The following is a 21,901-nucleotide window of genomic DNA, read 5'->3' as shown; positions in this document are numbered from 1 at the left end:
TGAATGTGATTAATATCTCGTCCAAAATATTGTCAGAACAGCAACAATTAGTATTGTCTAGAGGGTTATCGTTTGTTCCGACCACTGCACATGACTCGTTTGAAGTGCATAAAGCATTACATAGATTCTTTAGAAAGTTGCGATTGCGAAAATATTTTGGGGGAGATATACAGGAAATTGCACAAGAAGGGGTTATGCCCACATTCTCTAAAAAGTATCATGTCCCCTCAATATGGGTCCCTCCAGGACCCATAGATCCTATAATTAACACATTCCAACAGTGGGTATTGAAAAATGTGGAGGAGTTTGAAAAAGATATGGGAATATGAATAAAGATATGTGGTGTGCATTGAAACAACTTCAGCTAGATAATACGTTAGTGATTTCCCGGGTAGATAAAGGGGGCACAGTAATTGTTCAAGATAGGCAGAGTTTCAATTGAAGGATAGAGAATTCTATCCGGAATTATATGATGATCCCATGGAAGAGTTTCGATTAGCAGTAGAAACTCTGTTGAAACAAGGTAACCAAGTAGAGAGTATAAATACTTGTACAAGCAACATCCAATGGTTCCCCACATTTATTTCATCCCCAAAATCCATAAGAATTTAAATAAACCTCCAGGGCGTCCTATAGTGAATGGAAAGGGTTCGATATGGGAACCCCTATCTCAGTATCTGGATTATAGGAGTTGAGGTACAAAAAATTCCATCATATATCAAAGATTCTGAAGATTTGATTGTACAGTTGGGAAACTTTCAATTACCAGATGATCTTCCAGTAATGTTTTTTTTTTTTTAGAATCAGGTCGTCTACGAATGATTTAGCACCGGGTTCCCCACGAACGTGTGGTGCGCTACGGGAGAGAGGTGGCCCCCTTCTGTCCGCACTCCGGTCCTGAGGCGTGCGGCTCTCCTCGCCGGCCGGCTCATGGCCGCCGGCTATCCCTGGCCGACCGAGGCTCCTCGGCGCTGCGGATTATTTATTTATATTTTGCAATTATATTCAAGACATACAATCTTTTCAAAACACACCAATAAATGTAATATAGTAAAGAAGAAATTATAACGATGAAAACTCTAAATTACAATTGGTGATTTTAGCCCACATTATGAGGATCCAAAATTGAAGTTAAACCAAAGGGACTTGGCATAATAGGAAACAATTTCTGATAACATCTCAGGCTCTACATTTTCTGTTTTCTGCTAAGACATATGGACTTATCTAGCTGCCTTCTGGGCTTTAAGAAAATCATTCAGTTGTTTATCATCATAGAAAATATATTTCCGATCTTTAAACATTACCAAGCATTTACATGGAAAACGAAGCTGAAAACGTGCCTGTAAAGAAAGCACTTCCGTTTTCATTTCCAGAAATTTCTTTCTGCGTTGTTGAGTCCATTTCGATATGTCAGGAAATATAGAAATTTTACCACCAAGAAAATCTACATTTGCTTTCTGAAAGTAATTCTTTAACAGCATTTCTTTGTCTTGCAAGAAGACAAATGTCACAAGTAATGTTGATCTTGATTTTATCTCTTCCCTGGATTGCTCCAGGAGAGCCGTTAGATCTAGCGTGGGCGTTTCTCCTTTCGTTTGAGGCTCTTGTAAAGTTTCTGTAGTATTTTTCACCGGTAAATAGAATACTTTTTGCAATGGGGGTAACATCTTTTCAAGATATTTTAATTGTTCCTTCAAAAGTCTGAAGAACATCTCTTTCGACGAAATTATGGCGCACACCGGGAAATTGAGTATCCGTAAGTTCAAATTTCTCATATTATTCTCTAAGTTCTCAATTTTTCTAGAGATCAACAATTTTTCAGCCACCAATTGTAATTGAGTAGCTTGTATTTTGGAAATGTTCTGTTCGTTATTCATTTGTTTAGAGGAAATAAGTTCCATTTTGCTTTTCATGTCTTTAATCTGAGAAGAATTATTCAATGATACTGTGATAAAGGATGTACAAACCTTATGAAGGTTTTCTAGAGCAGTCCATATCGCCTCCAGCGATATTTCGGCCGGTCGTTTCAAAGGCTGAAGCGCTTCCACGCAAAGCAGAGATTCCGCTTGCTGGCCGGCGTCAGTCTCTGGGGCTCGAATTAGCTGGCTCTCCTCCCAATTCTCTCCCATAGCTGCTGTTTCCATCGGAGCCTGCCTCCCCTTCAGGGGCGCTATACTTCCCGCCTCTGGAAACAATGCTCCGGTAGCTTGTGGGATTGGTGGGGTAGCAGGACCCAGCGGACTGAGCAAAAAATCGCTCTCCAAGCCAGTATTGTCCCTCGTACTAGCAGCGGATACGCCCGCAGGTGTAGACGCCAAGAAAGCTGAGATAGATGTTTGCCTCGGACCTGGGGTCTCTGTCCGAGGGAGAGGAGGTCCCCTCGGTTTCCCCTTTCGCTTAGGCATGCTCTCTCAGAATTGTGGGTAAAAAAGAAAAAGGTAACGCTGAAATTTGAAAATATTTCTAGGGAGCAAAAATCTCTGCTTCCTGTCTATTCGGCCATCTTGGATCCTCCCCGATCTTCCAGTAATGTTAGTCACTCTTGATGTGAACGCGTTATACACTAATATCCCACAAGAAGAGGCATTGAACATGATAGACAATAGGTTAAACTCTATGGATTTAGCAGTAGATCAAGTGTCATTGTTGAGTCAAATGGCCAAGTTGGTTATTTTCAAAAATTATTTCAAGTATCAACATAGATTTTTCTTGCAGATTAAGGGGGTCGCCATGGGGGGCGACTGTAGCCCCAACGGTGGCCTGCCTCTACATGGCCTCTTTTGAGGAAATATTTGTACACAACAGTACGTACAGTTCATCTATGGTCACCTGGTGGAGATACATAGATGATGTTTTACTGTTTTGGAAAGGAAATCAGGCTGAGTTACAGGAGTTCTTATTGTATTTGAATCAAGTAGATAGGAATATTTCTTGAGTCAAGTGGGGGGGGGGGGGGGGGAGAAGTTTGTTTTTTGGACGTACACATCGGGTATATTAAAGGGAGATTTGTTACTCAAGCTTACAGGAAGCCCACGGACTGTAATACCCTCCTTCATTATAAGAATTACCACCCGCGTACATTAAAAAAACAGTATACCAGTAGGACAATTTTTGAGAATTCGTAGATTGTGTTCTGAAAAGAATGATTTTATGAATCAAGCAGTAGATATGAGGAATTGATACTTACAGACGGGTTATCCCAGGAAAGTAGTTCGGAAAGCTTTCAAGAGAGCTTACAATGCACAGCAGATGTGGTTGTTGAATCCAAGGGATCATAAAAAAGAAGAAAAGAATCGAATCACTTGTGTTTTACCTAATGGTCCGGGTATCTTTAGGATTAGGGACATTATTAATAAACACTGGTCAATGTTGGGCATTCTGGAAGGGTTTGAGAGTAAACCTAGGTATGCGTATTCTCGGGGGCAGAACTTAGGAGAACGATTAGCAAACAGGAATAACAAGCAAAGGGTGGAAGGAGGACATACTAAGTGTAAGGGCTGTGTGTATTGTCAATATGCATGGGAAACAAAATGGGTAAATATTCCTAATCAGCCAAATAAAAAGTTCTATTTGAAGAGCAGGACTGATTGTGAGTCAGATATGGTCATATATGCGATCACATGCCCATGTGGTTTGTGGTACATTGGACAGACAGTTAAAAAAGTAAAGCATCACCTGGCACAACATCTTAGTATTATAAGGTTGTATAAAATGGAACCTCCTTTAGTGGAGCACTGGATGTCCCGGAACCATGCTGTAACTGAACTTCGGTTCATGGTCCTAATAAAATTTGAAGTGGCAGAAGGGGGAAATATTTTGCAAAAAATGATGAATAAAGAACAAAGATTGATTTATGAATGGGGAACGGTAATTCCGACTGGGCTCAGCAATGAAGTAGAATGGGTGGGGATATGAGTTCCTGAAACTGGTTGGCTACAAAATGTTTCCTCCGTATATAAAGAGAGCGCATGCGCTGGAGTTTTTCAGTAGCAGCGCCATTAATCCGGGACTCCTGTGGGAGATCAATCCTGTGCAAGCAGCTGGTCTGAAGTTAAAAGGTATAGTTACATAATATTTTGATTTGAATAATTAAAAGTAAGAAGAGCGATTGTGGTATAGGATACTAGTATGGTTTTGTATTTATTTCATTATAGTTAAACCCCTGAAGATGCCGTCAGGTGAAACGCATCGAGTGCGTTGGGTTTGACACTGTAAGGTACTGTTCATCTAGATTTACCAATGGAAGTAAAGGTGGTGATCAGTTTGTTGATATGAGAACATATCAGTGAGATACCGAGGAAGAAGCGTGATACAAAGACGGAAGAATTATCATAGACAACTTATTAACACTTTGTGAAAATTTGACCGGTATTACATCAGTTTGGAGTAAACTACTCTGCTGTGGAAAAGTACCCTTTTGAATGGACTATCGTTGAGGAAAAGAGGACTTCCATACTTGCAGAAAGAGATTTAGAGGAAGGTCATAAGTTGTAATAATAGCTTGCATACCTATGGGTTTTGTGAAATCTATGTATTATGTGATCTCCTTGGATCCTATATAAACAAAAAATTGGTTTGAGAGAGGAGGAAATAGTAGAATGAATGTATTTGAATGGATGGATGCGAGAAAATCATAAGGAAGTAATAAGTATTAGATTCTTATAGGAAGGCCGGCGAGGAGCATGCCAAGCAGCCGCACATAACATGGCGGCTGCTGCACGGCAGCTCCCCGGCCGGAGCGCCCCTTCCCTTCCCCACTGACGGTCTGGATGACGCAGCAGGAGGCCCTGCCTGCAGTTGGTTGGGAGGCCGGAAGGGGGTAGGGCTCCAGTGGGAGTCCCAGGCACCACATAAGAGCTGCCGACGAGACAGGGAGGGCCTCTTTCTTATAATATTGTATGTGGAAAACAATAAAGTGCATAGAAATTGGGAAAAGTGTAGTCACCAGATTGTTATTTAATACAAATATCATTAGGGATATCCTGAAAACCCAAACTATCTGGGTCAGTGCATGCAAATCTATCTCATGAATATTCATTAGGGATATCCTGAAAACCTGACTGGCTGAGTAGATGGGTGAAAACTTTTTGAGCACAATTACAAGGCTTTTGGGAAGGAGTTAATCCCCTGTTTTCAAAGCTTCAGCAGGGTAAATTTGTAATTAGCTTTTGATTTGGTTCAGTTTGCAGGTTATTACCATTTGGATGAATGGTTTCCTGACAGACAGTAATTGGGGTATATTTCTAGGCTCTTTCTTTTTGTAGCGAGCAACTTTAGTTATCCATTTCAAAAATTCCAAATGTTTCTCTCTCAGCTAGTCTGCTATACTTCCAAAATATTAAGCTGCATTAGGGCACTGACCTTTCTTATTTTCAATGCCCTAATACAGCACTATTTAGATTACTCCACATTACATAGCAGTGAAATACAAAACATGCAAATGCATATAAAGCAGCTCATTACTATATAACACAGCTTGCAGTGAGCAGCAGGTGCACACTGAATGCCACATCATAGCCTGTAAAACAACCCCTCCTAGGCAGTAAAACAATTCCCTTATATCCTAGACTGACTCAGCCCAGTGCATGCAGGGGAGAGTGCCAGTATTTTGAAGATGATGGTGCAGGAGGCAGGAACAAGTTGGCATCACCTTCTGCTTCATTTAAAGTATGGGGTCTTGGGGACCTAGGCAAGGGGTAACAGAGCGGGCGAGTCCCACTAGATACCAGAGAATGTTTTGGAAGTGGGGGAAGAGAGGGGGCCACTAGACTGCCAGACTTCAGAGAGGCTATATTTGAAAATAATGTAGTGGATTGAGAGGGGGGTGGGGGTGGAATTTGAGTGTTTGCAGCTAGATGAAAAAGCATTTCATACCTGCCTGTGCCCAGATCTCTGGCAAGAAAGATTATAGTTAGTGTACTGAAGAAACACAGGTTTGAAAACATTTACAACAGGGGCCCAAATATCCAGTGGAAAGAGAATAAGTTATGTTTATATTACTAATCCTCCTTTCTGCTCCGTTTGCCAGCAGTTGCTAGCACTAACCATGTCACTTCCTGCCAAGAATGTAACCAGGTATTACACACTGGCATTTGGAATATGATCGTTAGCTTGTATCAGAGAAGTTAGTGGTTTGTAGGTACTTCTGAGCCTTGCAGTTAAAAAATAAAGGTTAGTAAATCTCCAGGAATGTTTTTGATTTGAATTGAGTTCAGTCATTACTGCTACTTTTCCAGCTCTCTCTAGAGAGAAAGAAAAATAAGACATAAGTCTTGCACTCATCTAACCTGAAATGCCAACAAGAAAAACAGAATTGGATTTTTATAGACCTCATTTGGATTGTGGAGGGCTTAGAGAGTGCTTGGCAGTAATCTCTGTGCCTCTACTAGACTGAAGTGTGTGACCTGACTTGGAAGACTTGCTGTTTCCAGAAAAAATCAGGGTTAAACCTCTACTCAATAACAGCAGTAGGAGGAGACAACATCTGGCAGGAAACTCAGGGAATAGAAAACCCTATTTATTACCCCTACCACTACTACTTCTTATCATTTCTATAGCGCTACTAGACGTACGCAGCACTGTACACTGAACATGTAAGAGACAGTCCCTGCTTGACAGAGCTTACAATCTAATCAAGACAGACAAACAGGAAAAATAATTGATAAGGAGTGGCCTAGTGGTTAGGGTGGTGGACTTTGGTCCTGGGGAACTGAGTTCGATTTCCGGCACAGGCAGCTCCTTGTGACTCTGGGCAAGTCACTTAACCCTCCATCGCCTGCCGCATTGAGCCTGCCATGAGGAAAGCGCGGGGTACAAACGTAACAAAAATAAAAAAAATAAATAAGGGAATTAGTTAAGGTAGAAATTATAAAACAGACATAGGTACTGAACAAGTGAATAGGAGTTAGGAGTTAAAAGCAGCCTCAAGATGGCTAGATTTGAAGATGGCCAGAGCTGGAGCTTGACATACTGATTCAAGAAGTCTATTCCAAGCATATGGTACAGCAAGATAACAGGAATGGAGTCTGTAGTTTACAGTGGAGGAGAAGGTTACAGATAACAGAGATCTACCCAAGGAATGGAGTTCTTGGGGAGGAGTGTAGGGCGAGAAAAGTGGAGAGGTACTGAGGATCTCAGAGTGAATGCACTTGTAAGTCAATAAGAGGAGTCTGAATTGCATGTGGAAATGGATAGGGAGCCAATGTAGTGACTTGAGAGGACTAATATTGTTATGGTATAAGCCAACCATCAGAATTAAATGTGTAGCATGATGTTGTGTTGGATCAGATACATATATATATATATATATATTTGTGCAGCTTTTAGCAGAACTGGCTTTCATTCCAAAAGCCCTCTTCCCTCTCCCTTTGGGGAATATTTACAAGACAAAGGTACTGCTGCAGGGGCAGGGACCTCACCTTGCCTTTTCTCATTCCTTAAACAAAAGACTTAAGACTGCTTTAAAGTTTTAAATTGACTCTATTCCTCTGATCAACACAACAAAGATTGGACCTAACCAGAGGATGCAAGGAGACAGACAGGTGGGAAAGGTGTGAAGAGCCCATTGAAGACAAAGACTTCAGAGGGGAAACCATAAACAGGATACCTGCCCCTCCCATCAGCTTTCAGACATGTGCAGAAAGGAAGGACTTATAATGTGGTCATCTGAACAGACTACATTAACCATAATGCCTTGCAAAATATCCAGGACATGCACACACCATGCTTCTCTGCTAACATTATAAAAGGCCTGGAAACAGCCCAGTTCGCTCTCTTGGGACCTGCCTCCTCTTGAAACCTGCCTCCTCCTCTTGGAACCTGCCTCCTCTTGGGACCTGCTGCTCTCTTTGGGGTCTGCTGATGCCTTGCTCCTGAAACATGTGCTCATCAATCAGCTGGACCACAGCATGCTTGTAACAAGGACTTGTAAGTTAACCTACCTGCTACTTTGTTCTATTTTAAGCACAGATTACCTGTAAAGATCTCTTAAAACCTACCTCTCGTGTGCAATTGTATATTAAATCAACCTTTTTGAAGCTAAAAATATGGTCTCTTTGTGTTCTGAGTATATTGAAGCTATATATACTTAATTTATTTAATTTATTGCAATTATCACCTTTGGTGATTGGTGGAGAAATTAATATCCTAAAACTTATAAATACAGCACCTGCTCTTAAATTATAAACAGTGGCGAGTTGCTCTAGAGCTATTTTCCCCAAAATAAATCATTTCTTGTAACAATATGAACATAGTAACACTGGTGGAATATAAGTCGTGCAGCAGAGTTTTGAACAGATTGAAGGGGAGAGAGATGGCTTACTGGGAGACCTGTGAGAAGCAAGTTGCAGTAGTCTGAGAGGTGAAAAGAGTGTGGATAAGGGTTTTGGTAGTGTGCTCAGAAAGGAAGGGACACATTTTGGTGGTGTTATAGAGAAAGAAACGACAGTTTTTAGAAGTCTACTGGATATGTGCAGAGAAAGATAGAGAGGAGTCAAAGATGACCCCAAGGTTATGAGCTGATGAGACAGGGAGGATGAGAGTGTTATCCACAGAGAATGGGGGAAGAGGTGAGGTGAGTTTAGGGGGGAAAGATAAGAAACAGTCTTGGCCATGTTGTTTCAGATGGAGGTGAGACATTCAGGCAGTAATATCAGACAGGCAGGCTGATACTTGGGCTTGGATTCCTGCTGAAATTTCTGGTGTGGAGACGAAGATCTGTTCAACAAGAGAGCAGGATAAAGGATACACATTATCCCCGTCAACTTCTAAGCAGCTTGTAGATGCAAGGAAAAAACACAATTTGAAGTGCCTGTATACAAATGCTAGAAGCCTTAAAAATAGTTAGTATATAGCACTAAAAGATGAGGAAATATAATGGGCATCTCAGAGACTTGGTGGAAAGAGGACAATCAATGGGGCACTTAGTTATCAGGGTACAAATTGTATCGCACTGACAGAGCGCATCAAATTGGAAGAGGGGTTGCACTGTATGTTAAAGAGGGAAACGAGTCAAATAAAATAAACATTCCACATGAAACAGATAGCAGCGTGGAATCATTATGGATAGAAATTCCTTATGTGAAGGGAAGGAATATTTTTGTAGGGCTGTACTACCATCTGCCAGGTCAGAACGAACAGACAAATGAAGAAATGTTTACAGAAATTAGGAAAGCTGACAAATTGGGCAACAGTATAATAATGAGTGATTTCAATTACCCCAATATTGACTAGATAAATGCTACATCAGGGAGTGCCAGGGAGATATAATTTCTAGATGTAATAAACGATTGCTTCTTGGAGGAACTGGTCCAGGAACCAATGAGAGGGGGAGTCATTTTGGATCTGATCCTTGGTGGCGTGCAGGGCATAGTGTGAGAGGTGGCGGTGTTGTGTCCCCTGGGAAACAGTGATCATAACATGATCAAGTTTGAGCTACTATCTGGAATGAATCTGCAAAGAAATCTAATGTAGCTGCATTTAATTTTCAAAAGGGCAACTATAATAAAATGAGGAAAATGGTTAAAAAGAAGCTAAAAGGGTCAGCTGCAAAGGTTATGGACTGTCAAGTCAGATGCAAAGCATTGATAAAGATAGTTAAAAAAAGAATATGAAGAGAAACTTGTCACAGAAGCTAAAACTCAAAGTAACAGCTTTTTCAGGTACATCAGAAGTGGAAAGCCTGTGAGGGAAGCTGTGGGATCATTAGATCATGGAGAAGCAAAAGGGGCACTCAGGGAGGACAAGGCCATAGCGGAGAAATTCAATGAATTCTTTGCTTTGGTATTTACATAAGAAGATGTAAGTGATATACCTTTACCAAAAATAGTTTTCAAGATTGATGATGCTAAGGAACTGAAAGAAATCTCAGTGAGCCTGCAAGAAGTACTGATCCAAATCGACAAATTAAAAAGTAAATCACCAGGACCAGATGGCATACATCCAAGGGTACTCAAAGAACTCAAGCATGAAATTGCTGTTAATAATATGTAAGCTGTCATTGAAATTATCCGTAGTACCTGAAGATTGGAGGGTGGCCAATGTAATGCCATTTTTAAAAAAAGGTTCCAGGGGTGATCCGGGAAATTATAGACCAATGAGCATGACATCAGTGCCTGGTAAAATAATAGAAACTATTATAAAGAATAAAATTATGGAACACATAAATAAAATGGTCTAATGGGACAGAGTCAGCATGGTTTCAGCCAAAGGAAGTCTTGCCTCACCAATTTGCTTCAAAAATAAACATGTGGATAAAGGTGAGCCGGTTGATGTAGTGCATATAGATTTTTAGAAAGCTTTTGACAAAGTTCCTAATGAGAGACTCCTGAGAAAATTAAGGAGTCATAGGATAGCAGGCAATGTTCTTGTGTGGATTAGGAATTGGTTATTGAACAAAAAACAGAGGTTAGAGTTAAATGGCCAATTTTCTGAATGGAGTAGGGAGAATAGTGGAGTGCAACAGGGATCAGTACTGGGATCGGTGCTATTTAACATATTTATAAATGACATGGAAATTAGAACGACGAGTGAGGTGATTAAATTAGCAGCTAACACAAAACTATTCAAGGTTGTTAAAACACATGCAGACTGTGAAAAATTGCAGGAAGACGTTAGGAAATTAGAAGACTGGGCATCCAAATGGCAGATGAAATTTAATGTGGACAAATGCAAAGTGATGTGTATTGGAAAGAATAATCCAAATCATAGTTACCTGATGCTAGGGTCCACCTTGGGGGTCAGCACCCAAGAAAAAGTTCTAAGTGTCATTGTAGATAATATGCTGAAATCTTCTGCTCAGTGTGTGGTGGCAACCAAAGAAGCAAACAGGATGCTAGGAATTATTAGGAAAGGGATGGTAAATAAGACTGAAAATACTACAATGCCTCTGTGTTGCTCCATGGTGTATCCTCACCTTGAGTATTGCATTCAGTTCTGGTGACCGTATCTCAAAAAAGATGTAGTAGAATTAGAAAAGGTTCAAAGAAGAGTGACCAAAGTGATAAAGGGGATGGAACTCCTCTCATCTAAGGAAAGGATGAGATGAGAGAAGGAAAGGCTAAAGAGGTTAGGGCTCTTCAACTTGGAAAAGAGACGAATGAGGGGAGATATGATTGAGGTCTACAAAATCCTAAGTGGTGTAGAATGAGTAGATGTAAATTAAATTTTTACTCATTCCAAAAGTGCAAAGGCTAGGGGACACTCCAGGAAGTTACATGGACATACTTTTAAAACAAATAGGAGGAAATATTTTTTTCACTCAACGAATCATTAAGCTCTGAAACTCTGGGTTTAAAAAAGGTTTGTACAAGTTCCTGGAGGAAAAGTCCATAGTCTGTTATTAAGACAGACACGGGGGAAGCCACTGGTTGCCCTGGGATTTGTAGCATGGAATGTTGCTACTATTTGGTATTCTGTTAGGTACTTGTGACCTGAATTGGTCACTGTTGGAAACAGGATACTGGGCTAGATGGTTTATTGATCTGACCCAGTATCGCTATTCTTATGTTCTTCAATATTGTGCTTTCAATCTCTAAAGACAGACAGGTTCCCTGGAGTCTACAGAACTTGCCTTATTGAAAATGTGATCGTGAAACAGCACCCTCCAGTGGTGCTGTCACCATTAGTGCACAGTCATTTTTAAAAAATTACCGTGAGAGCACTTACCACCAACTACTTTGTAGATGGTAGGGGCTCCCATGTTATCCGTGCACTAACCAGATACACTATCTGGTTAGCTCAGGAATGCACGCTTTCCATCCCTGATATACCCCCTCAAAAAATAAATACAAAAAATTAGTGTGCACACATCCGAAAACTAATGCAGAACGCATTAGGGTTTTTTTTTTTCTTTTTGCTGCATTAGGTACACATTAGAGCCTAACAAAGCTTAGTAAAAGGACCCCCAGAGTTAGACACGATAATACAATTATCATGTGCTAAGCATTATGAAACAGGGACCTAAGTGTTTTTTTTCTGCAAGTGTGTGTTTTTGGGGGGAGGGGGTCCTGCTGCAATTGGTTCTGATCCTGAACAGCAGGATGGGGCCAAAGTGCTGCTACTTTGCAAACAATTCACTATTCAAATGTTTCTATTAAATGTCTGTGGGGTTTGTTTTGCAGGCCGTGTATCATTTTGGTAGCGTTTCTCTGAACTGCTCTCAGCCTATCAGTGTTGCATGCTTTCCAGAATAAACACAGTCCTCAAATTGGCTCAAATTTCAGGGGCGTAGCTACGGGTGGGCCTAGGTGGGCCCGGGCCCACCCAAACTCAGCTAAGGCCCACCCAGTTTCTGTGACCGCCAATCACAGCTGCAATCAATCACATCACGTACGGACGTGCAAGGAAGCCTCCAGGAGTCAGTCCAGGAAACAGCAGCAGCTCTCCTGCAGCGCCAATCTTTACTGGGAGTGTGTCGCGTTGGGAGTCAGGCATTGGGGCGGGTCGGCGGGGACCAGCTTCGGCGGATGACGTGGTTGCAGCGCCGCGTACCTCAGGATCTGCCATGCCATCCCCAGCTCGCGTCGCGGTCGCGTCAATTCTGCAGTGCTGCGATGATGGTGATGCCTGCCTACTGACCCTGCAGCCGGTCTCCCTCCAAGCCGTGTTAGCCGTAGGTAAGTACAGCATTGAGCTCCAGGACTCAACAAGGGGCAAAATCGGAGAGTTGAGCTGTTGAGCAGTGCTGGAGAAATCGGGTTCACTCACTGTAATCAGTTGGTGATCTTGGGCCTCCTTTCCAGGCAGCACTTTGTACCAGGTGATCTTGGGACTCATGGGGGGGTAGACCTCTGCAAGGAAGCTCAAAAAGTTGTTTTGTGTAATGCTGATGGGCTTCTGAGTGGGGGTGGGCTCTGTCTACATTTCCCAGGTTAAAAAGTAAAGTTTTGTATTGCATTCATGGTGGGTTTTTGGGTGGAGATGTTTAAAAAAAAGTGTTTAATGCTAGTGTGCTTCTGTGTGGGGGAGGGGGGAGGGCAGGGCAGGGCAGGGCTGATGCCAGAATATGGGATGGGGGTAGGGGAGAGGTCAGGGCTGATGCCAGGGTAAGGGGGTAGGGGATAAAGCCACATTGAGCCTGCAAATAGGTGGGAAAATGTGGGATGCAATAAATAAATAAAAATAATAATAAAGGGATAGGGTAGGGCTGGCACTAGTTACAGGGAAGGGTGGGGGTAGGAAAGTTTAGGGCTGATGCTGGGTTATATGGATGGAGGAGTAAAGAAGGGAAGGGTAGTACTGATGCTGAGCTATAGGGAGGGATGGGGGAGTAGGGAAGGGTAAGGCTGATTTTGGGCTTCAGGAATAGATTGGGGGGATAGGTAGGGTAGGGCTGATGCTGGGCTATGGGGATGGATTGGGGGGGGGGGGGAGTAGGGACAATTTCAAAATTTTGGTCCTTTATTTTGTAATTGATCAGGATTGATCTGTGTTCTGCATGTGACTGAGGTGAGAGATTCTGCTGGCATGTGGTTAGTGTCAGGATCTATATCTCAGTCTGACTTGTCTGGCGCTGTTGTGTATATTCACTGCTTCCTTTTAAAAGATAACTGTCATTGGTATTTGTGAGTTCAGAATTGTTGTTGTTTAGGTTTGCAGCATAGGCTCTGAGAAGCTTTTTCGCAGGATTTAGTGTTACTTCACTAAGTATCTGGCAGTGAAGTAATTTTGTGTTGCTATTATTGAGGTGTTCCCAGAATTTGAATATATTTTTCCTATGGAAAGCTGTAAGAGGAAACGTTTTGTATGCTACAGATTCCACAATAGGTGGGGAAAAAAATCTTGATGTTGACAGTGTAATTTTGCTTATTTCATCAGTGAGAAATCTGGGCTTTGCTTCATGCAGTTTTTCATGTGTTGGTGTAGACAAAGGTTAACATTTGTGAAAAATGTAAATTTATTAACGTGTGTAAATGAATTGATATTGAAATGAAAGTAAATTCTGTCAAGAGCAGTTTATATTTCCCTTGCTTCCCTTTTAAAAAAATGTAAATAAATTATATTTTGGCTTTTTTTAGTTCTGCCACAGACTGCAAATTTCAGTGTGCCATCAACATGAACATTTGCTATAAAGCAAAGTTTGAAGGATATGTGCTATTGCTATAATTATTTTGCAGGGTATTTTCATTATAATAGACTGGTCAAGTTTAAGTTATGGGATACTGTAACTATATATTAAAATGTCAGTGTTTCCATTAAGTATGTATGTGGTTTATGTTGATGCAGGACAGTTGGGCAGATTATTTATTTAGAAATCCGTCATCAAGTGTACTCTAAGGCATTATTTAGTACTATCCCAAGAAACATACCTATATACAGACACCCTGATATTCAGTGTTAAACCCAGATATTCACTTCCAGCCATTTCCGGCGTCTGGCGTAGAATATCCAGTTTCATTTTTGACTGTGGCAAATTAACTGGTTAAGTCAATATTCAGTGCTAACCCATTAAGTGCTTAGCGATTAAAGATAGGCCTGCTATTTATGCGGCCTAATTTAACCGCTAAACATACTTGGTTTGGCACTGAATACCTGTGTTGCACGATATAGCCAGTTAGTGGCTAGCTGCTAAACGTGGATGTTCAGCAGGAGATGACAGGTTATCTCCTGCTGAATAGCCATGGTTATGTGCTAAAATGCTATTTAACTGGCCAAGAGCCGTTCCTGGCTGGTTAAATAATTTTGAATATCAGGCCCATAGTGCCCACCCATATTAGCTTTGGGCCCACCCAAAATATCAGGTCTGGCTACGCCACTGGGCTCAATATTGACTTGCACAAGGCAATATAATCTCCTTGTAGTAGAATAGCAACAATATAAAAGTTATAATATGGGAGTAACTGTATGAAAACAATTATTATTTTACAATTACATTTGTTTGTTGTTTGGCAGACTGAAAGCCCTTTGCAAGGAAGTAATGTTTAGTTTAGTTTATTCATAAACTTGATATACTGCTAGGCTCAGATAAGGTCACAGTGGAAACTGGAAATGCTACAACTACAATTATTCTACAATGCAGATTGGAAAACGAGTTATACGTTTTCCTCTTGCATGCTTTTGAGACTCCCCAGACTGATTGCCTGGATAACATTGGTTCCACCTTGCTGAATGCCTCCTTAGAACGTTTACACTTCAGATTAAATTAATTGGATTTTGTCCGTTTTTTTCAACAAACAACAGTGTAGTAAAAAAGTAAATGATATTATGGAACGGCTGTCTGGAAAGGTTTGCCTCTTTGCAGATGATACCAAAATCTGCAATAGGAGAAAAAAGAAAGGAGAAAATTTTTCTTCACCCAACGCGTAATTAAACTCTGGAATTCATTGCCGGAGAATGTGGTGAAGGCGGTTAGCTTGGCAGAGTTTAAAAAGGGTTTGGACGGTTTCCTAAAGGACAAGTCCATAGACCGCTACTAAATGGACTTGGGAAAAATCCACAATTTCAGGAATAACATGTATAGAATGTTTGTACATTTGGGAAACTGCCAGGTGCCCTTGACCTGGATTGGCCGCTGTCAGGGACAGGATGCTGGGCTTGATGGGCCTTTGGTCTTTTCCCAGTATGGCATTACTTATGTACCTGGAAGGTGTGGATACCATGAGGAGAAACCAAGTGAAGCTTGAAGACTAGTCCAGAATTTGTAGCTAAGACTGAATGCAAAAAAAAAATAATAATAATAATGAAAAAAGCAGGGTTATGCATTTGGGCTGCAAAAACCCAAGAGAGTAGCATAGTAAAGGGGTGAAGTACTTCTATGGATGAAAGAGGAGTGGGAATTGGGGGGGGGGGGGGGGATGATTGTATGTGGTGATCTTAAGGTGACCAAAGAGGTGAAAAAAGGAGATGGCAAAGCAACAAGGATCCTTGCGTGCATAGGGGGAGGAATGGCCAGAAAGAAAAAGGAGATGATAATGTCTCTGTGTAATTCACTGGTGAGACCTCATTTGGAGAACTGTGTAGAATTCTGGAGACCACACTTTCAAAAAGATATAAACAAGATGGAGTTGGTCCAGAGGGTGGCTACTAATATGGTCATTGGTCTTCCTCATAAAGCATATGGGGACAGACTTAAAGATCTCAACATGTATTCTTTGGAAGAAAGGTGGGAGAGGGGTGATATGATATAGATGTTTAAATATCTAAGTGGCATTCATGCATGAGTCTCTTTCATCTGAAAGGAAGCTTTGGAATGAGAGAGCATAGGATGAAGGTGAAAGGAGATAGAATCAGGAGTAATCTAAAGGAATACTTCTTTTTGGAAAGGGTGGTGAATGCGTGGAACAATTTCTTGATGGAGGTGATGGGGGCGAGGACTGTATCTGAATTGAAGAAAATATGGGACAAACACAGAAGATCTCTAAGAGAGAGAAAAAGATACTAGAAATTAGTAGTTGGTATAGATGTTCAGATTGGACAAGCCATATGGTTTTTATTTGCTCTGTGTTTCTATGCATTTAGCAGCAATGGAATCTAAGCCATGCCATAGCCTGCAGGATATAAAACTGGGCAGAGTATCTCTTCAATTTCTTCTTGGCTTCAGGGTCTAAATCTTTGAGCTGGGGACACTCCCTTGGCCTTCTGACTAAGATTGAGAACCTCTTTGATATGGGGATGTTGAGAACCTAATATCCCGCCCCACTGGGGACATGAATATGTTATAACAAAATCTGAAGGAGACTCTTGCCTTGAAAGCTCATGTCTCAATGAATTAGTTAGTGTCTAAGATGCCATCAGCCTTTATCATTTCTGCATATCCAGGACTACCACAGGTGCCTCTCCCGATGCATTAGCCAGTTCCTCATGAAAAATGTGTAGTGTTTCAGGAACTGTGCTACACACTGTAATTAAAGCAGTCTTTTATGCGAGATGTAATAGTTCTTTGTAAAAAAAATACCCAAAGGATCACTCTCACTTGTAAAAGGTCCCTTGGGTGTTTTCATGTTTTGTATAAACACAGTTCCAGTGAGCCTAACACCTGCTAGAAACCAGAGCAGAGTGAGGCCATCCCTGACATGTTTTAGCACTAACAAGTGTAACTGTTTGTTTGTTTCCAAGAAGCAACAGTCACCCACCATTACCGCTACTGGTTGCATGATTCTGCTCGTTTGCAGTCTTAAACTGGGAGATAAACTTCTGAAAGAGCTGAGAAAAGATCAGAATGACCTCCATGTTAGCAGAAAAGTTAAGACTGGACTTTTTGTTTGAACTATGGGCTAGGTGATTGGAATTCATTCCTAACTACAAATCCCTGAACCCAATGTTGTTTATTTAGGATGTTTAAAATGTTTTTATTGTTTTGAGGGTGGCAGAATATGAAGTGAATGAATCATGTGAAATCAGTATGTAGGCTGGTAGTTCCTGAGCAGTCTAGGATGAACTCTGTATGAGTTATTTCCCAGGGTGGAATAGCAGAGCTCCCATTGGCTCTCAGGCCATGGTACCACAGCTCTCCGAGAGCCCTCTTCCTTCAAATCAGCGTCCAGACAGGTAATTTGCTTCTAAGAATTTTAGTATGAAATCACTTCAAGTTCCATAGCAGTTTTCTGGCAAGACACACAAACTTGAGTAGTACTGTAACATCACTAGTTTAAGATGAGTCATCCTTAAAAAAATGGATTTCAGGCATTGAGGTACATAAGTCATATTAAGTACAAGCAGCCGCTTCAGCTTCTTCAGTTGATACAACATAATGGATTGAAGGCTGAGTTCCACGTAGGCGGCTCATCTAAAACTAATCCACATGCATACCATTCCTCCCCTTCCAAGCCTGGATCTTATATTCAAATTTAATCTGTAGGCTCTTGCAGATGTAGAGAGCATAAGGTTCTGCCCCCAAATGATCTGCAGAGACATCTAGTGGCTGTACTGGGATAATGGAGCTTTTGTTTACCCTATGTTAAAAAGCAGCGGTCCCAGCACAGACCCCTGGGGAACCCCACTAACTACCTTTCTCCAATGAGAATACTGACCATTTAACCCTACTCTCTGTTTTCTATCTTTCAACCAGTTTTTAATCCACAATAGGACACTACCTCCTATCCCATGACTCTCCAATTTCTTATGGAGTGTTTCATGAGGTACTTAGTCAAACGCCTTCTGAAAATCCAGATACACAATATCAACCGGCTCACATTTATCCACATGTTTGTTCACCCCTTCAAAGAAATGTAGTAGATTGGTGAGGCAGGATTTCCCTTCACTAAATGCATATTGACTATCAGGCTTATTTTCAAAAGAGAAGGGCGCCCATCTTTCGACACAAATCGGAAGATGGGCGTCCTTCTCCCAGGGTCGCCCCAAATCGGCATAATAGAAAGCTGATTTTGGGTGTCCTCAACTGCTTTCCGTCACGGGGATGACCAAAGTTCACGGGGGCGTGTCGGAAGCGTAGCTGCATAGGTCCTTCTTCCTGCCGCGTCCAAACAGGAAGTATTTTACACAGGAGGTGGGACATGGCAGGAAGAAGGACCTGTGGCCGGCAGAGCAGAGTTAACGCGATAACTCTGCTCTATGACACAGAGGAGCAGGAGAGCCATGCTAGCGCCAGTCCCCCCTTGGAGGCTGGGCCCTGGGGAATTTTGCCCCCCCCCCCCCCCCCCCCCGTCTCCCCCTCTCAGCAGCCCTGAGGATGACAAATTATGATCTATCAATGTGGTCCTAAACTCTACCTTTAGGCTATAATCCAGGAACTTTCCCAGACTGTAGGTGGGGTTTAGAAGGGTGATCACAGAGGACAACGTTACAGTCCATCCAGGACTGGTGCAAAGGTATGGAGTGCCCTAGGCAACCCTTTATTCAGCCTTACTCCCCCCCCCCCCCAATTAACGTTCAGGCCCCTAGCACCCCTCCCCCTGAGGGTTTGATGTTAAACAGGATCATCCCAAATATTTTTACTTTGCATGTTCCTGTGTGTCCACTCTCCCTGCAGGTAAAACAATGTGCTGATGTTTCAAGTTTATTAGGTTTATCATAATGACATCTAAGCAGTGTACAAAATTACTAAAATATAATTAGATAAATATAAGAACAGGGAAAACATTATTTGAAACTGAATTTTACAAAATTATAGGAAAGTTAAGGGATGGGATTAAAATATAAAATATCAAAACGTCACACTGTGGTTTGGGTTGTGCACATGAGCTCTAAATAAATAGATTTCAAAACTGTTTTTCAAAAAGCTAAAATGTTTCTATTGTTAAGCCTATTTTAATTTTTGAAAGATACTTTCAGTTTCTCCGGCTACAGGGCTTACTGATTGTGCTTTGACTGCAGCTGATCTTTGCCAACCATCAGAAAGTGCTGCCCAAGGCAATGCCTGGTCTTGCCAGCTAGAAGCCTGTTTCCACTGTGCTTACTCTGGAAATGGATGCACAGTCATTTCACATGCTGCTTTGGAAATACCAGGCCGGACACAGTCTGCACAACCTTTGAAGAAATCTTAAGATTCAATCATATAAAATTATTTCTAGTAAAAGGAGGATTCAGGGAAAACTTTCTGCAGTGCAGCTATGGAAATGTGAAAACTCTTATCAGGCGTAAGTACAGACCCCTAATGTGTGCCTTAAGCAAGAAGGGGTAGAGGAGTGTGCCTTATGAATTTTCAGCCTGCTTCAGGGGCAGATGATTTTCCTCAAAATTTCCAGTGAGGGGCGGAGCCTTCTCAAGTATTTCTGATGCATCCAACAACCTGAGTTGCTAGTGTCCCACCCAGTGGCGTAGCCAAGGGTGGGCTCGGGTGGGCCCAGGCCCACCCACTTTGGGCTCAGGCCCACCCAGTATCAGCACAGCTATGATGTGGCTGGAATGGATTCCCAAGTCCCACCAGCCGAAAACTCTCAACTACTGTCCCTCCTTGCATATCTTTTAAATAGCAGATCTTTGCCTGCAGTGAGCAGCGACTGATACATACTGCCTGCACTGGCCCCATAACCTTCCCTCTGATGTATTCCTGCCTATGCGGAAACAGGAAGTTACATCAGAGGAAAGGCTGTGGGGCCAACATGAGCACTGTGTATTAGTTGCTGCTCGCTGTCGGTGAAAATCTGCTATTTAAAAGGTATGCAGGGGAGGGGGAATGTTTGAGAGACCATATGGCATGCAGGCAAGAGAGGGAGAGACCAAATCACTTGTGGGCCAAGGTAGAGTTCTTCTGCCCACTCATCTTGGGCTCAGGCCCATCCAAAATCAGTTATCTGGCTACGCCCCTGGGACTCCCACCCCACAAAACAGCTGAGACTTTCTCATCTGCCATAAATTTATTACTTTAAAAGAGAGACTATGATAGTAACTGGGACTGAATACATTATAATTATAGAGAAGCAGCACCAGGTAGTTCAGTAGAACGTGCTTGTGCCCCATGTTACAGAGTTCCTAGGTACATTATTATTATTATAGAAATCACCATGCTCAGTTTCTCAGACAAGGCCCTGTCTGCAAACATAGAAGTCAACCTTTCCTACTTTTCCAAACACAAATTACCCCTCCCTGGCTGCAATGAAAGTGAGTGCTGAGCTGGCAAATATGTTTTCAAACAGACACAGAATGGAAGCAACTCTTTTGAAAGATGCAAAAAAAAAAAAAAAATTCAGCTCCATGAACATCTGCTGCTGAACCAAAGAAAGAAATGGTAGGAAACCTAGTATACAATATTCTGAAGGCAGAAAACCAAAGAAGGAGAAAAAACTCCACCGGTGTAATCAACAAGGACAAGACAAAAGTGGCACGCACAATCCAATAGTGAAACCAGAGAATACTTTATTACCAGTGTCAATAACATCTGCAAGACAACCCGACACAGCTGTGTTTCAGCACAAACAGTGCCTGCGTCAGGGGTCAAATAAATTCTCACAATCAAGTCAATACTAGTTGCTTACAAGAGTGAGCACTGGTCGAATAATCTCAGTCCGCTGTTAAATCTAAGGTCTGTCAGTTTGAATAGTCAATATGAGTACAAATCAAGAGCACTGCGTCCACAACGCCTCCCACGGCACAAATAAAGTCTCAAGTGATATGAGTAAATCAATTGGCTAAAACTCTAGGCAGATAACATGATTATTCTTAGTACTGAACTAGCAGTCACAGTGGAAATAAAAGCAAACATTGAACTGGCACAAGCTGTTTACCGTCACAGAAGACGTCATCGCTTTCTTCCAGCATAGTGAGATCTTCTTCAAGGCAGCGCATCTTGACCAGAACTCAGCTGGAGCGGCTTCTGAGTCAAATGCTGAACTGCTGGAAATGCCACAGGAAGCTTATCTCCTACCACCAGTTCCCTAAACACACTGGCAGTAGCTGCTTCCGCTTCTGCACCTTGCGACAACAAGCAACCCCCTTGCATAGGAAAGAGGCTTCTGGCTTTTGTGTGCTTTTCTTTATGGTACTTTGAGGATCTTTTGTTCCAGGTCCAAGGTTATGTGGTTCTCAGGTCTTGCATGGAATGTGCATTAGGGCTAGATCACAGCAGTATTTACAAACATAGAGCCCTTTTACCAAGCTGTGGTAAGCACTATTGCGTGCTTAGGGGCCCTTTTACTAAGCTGCGGTAGGGCTACTGAGCAGGTAGCGTGCACCAAATTGACCCTACCTCTGGGCTAGCACGGATGCCCAGCAGTAATTCCAAAGTTGGCACGCGTGGAGGGGCATAATCGAATGGGGACAACCATCTCTAAGGGTGCCCATCTCTGAGGACGACCCCGCAAAGGGGCGGGGCATCCCATATTATCGAAACAAGATGGGCGTCCATCTTTCATTTCGATAATACGGTCGGGGACGCCCAAATCTCAACATTTAGGTCGACCTAAGAGATGGTCGACCTAAATGTTGAGATGGTTGACCTTAGAGATGGGCGATCTCGGTTTTTGCCGATAATGGAAACCGAGAACGCCCATCTCAAAGAAATCCAAGG

The 21,901-nt window shown here is 42.1% G+C and overlaps 1 protein-coding gene across 1 annotated transcript in view; it reads right to left on the bottom strand.

The window, feature by feature from the left end:
• Positions 1 to 21,190, bottom strand: part of RIPOR2 (RHO family interacting cell polarization regulator 2) — a 217,654-nt gene extending 196,464 nt beyond the window's left edge. Inside the window, exon 1 of the mRNA XM_030212149.1 lies at positions 21,120 to 21,190. Coding sequence (XP_030068009.1) covers positions 21,120 to 21,180 — 61 coding nt within the window. The 5' untranslated portion in view covers positions 21,181 to 21,190. The remainder of the gene's footprint in view (positions 1 to 21,119) is intronic.
• Positions 21,191 to 21,901: the final 711 nt, after the last annotated feature.

Source organism: Microcaecilia unicolor, chromosome 1 (assembly GCF_901765095.1).
Source record: "Microcaecilia unicolor chromosome 1, aMicUni1.1, whole genome shotgun sequence".
Lineage (NCBI taxonomy): Eukaryota > Metazoa > Chordata > Amphibia > Gymnophiona > Siphonopidae > Microcaecilia > Microcaecilia unicolor.
This window is presented reverse-complemented; position numbering and strand designations above follow the sequence as displayed.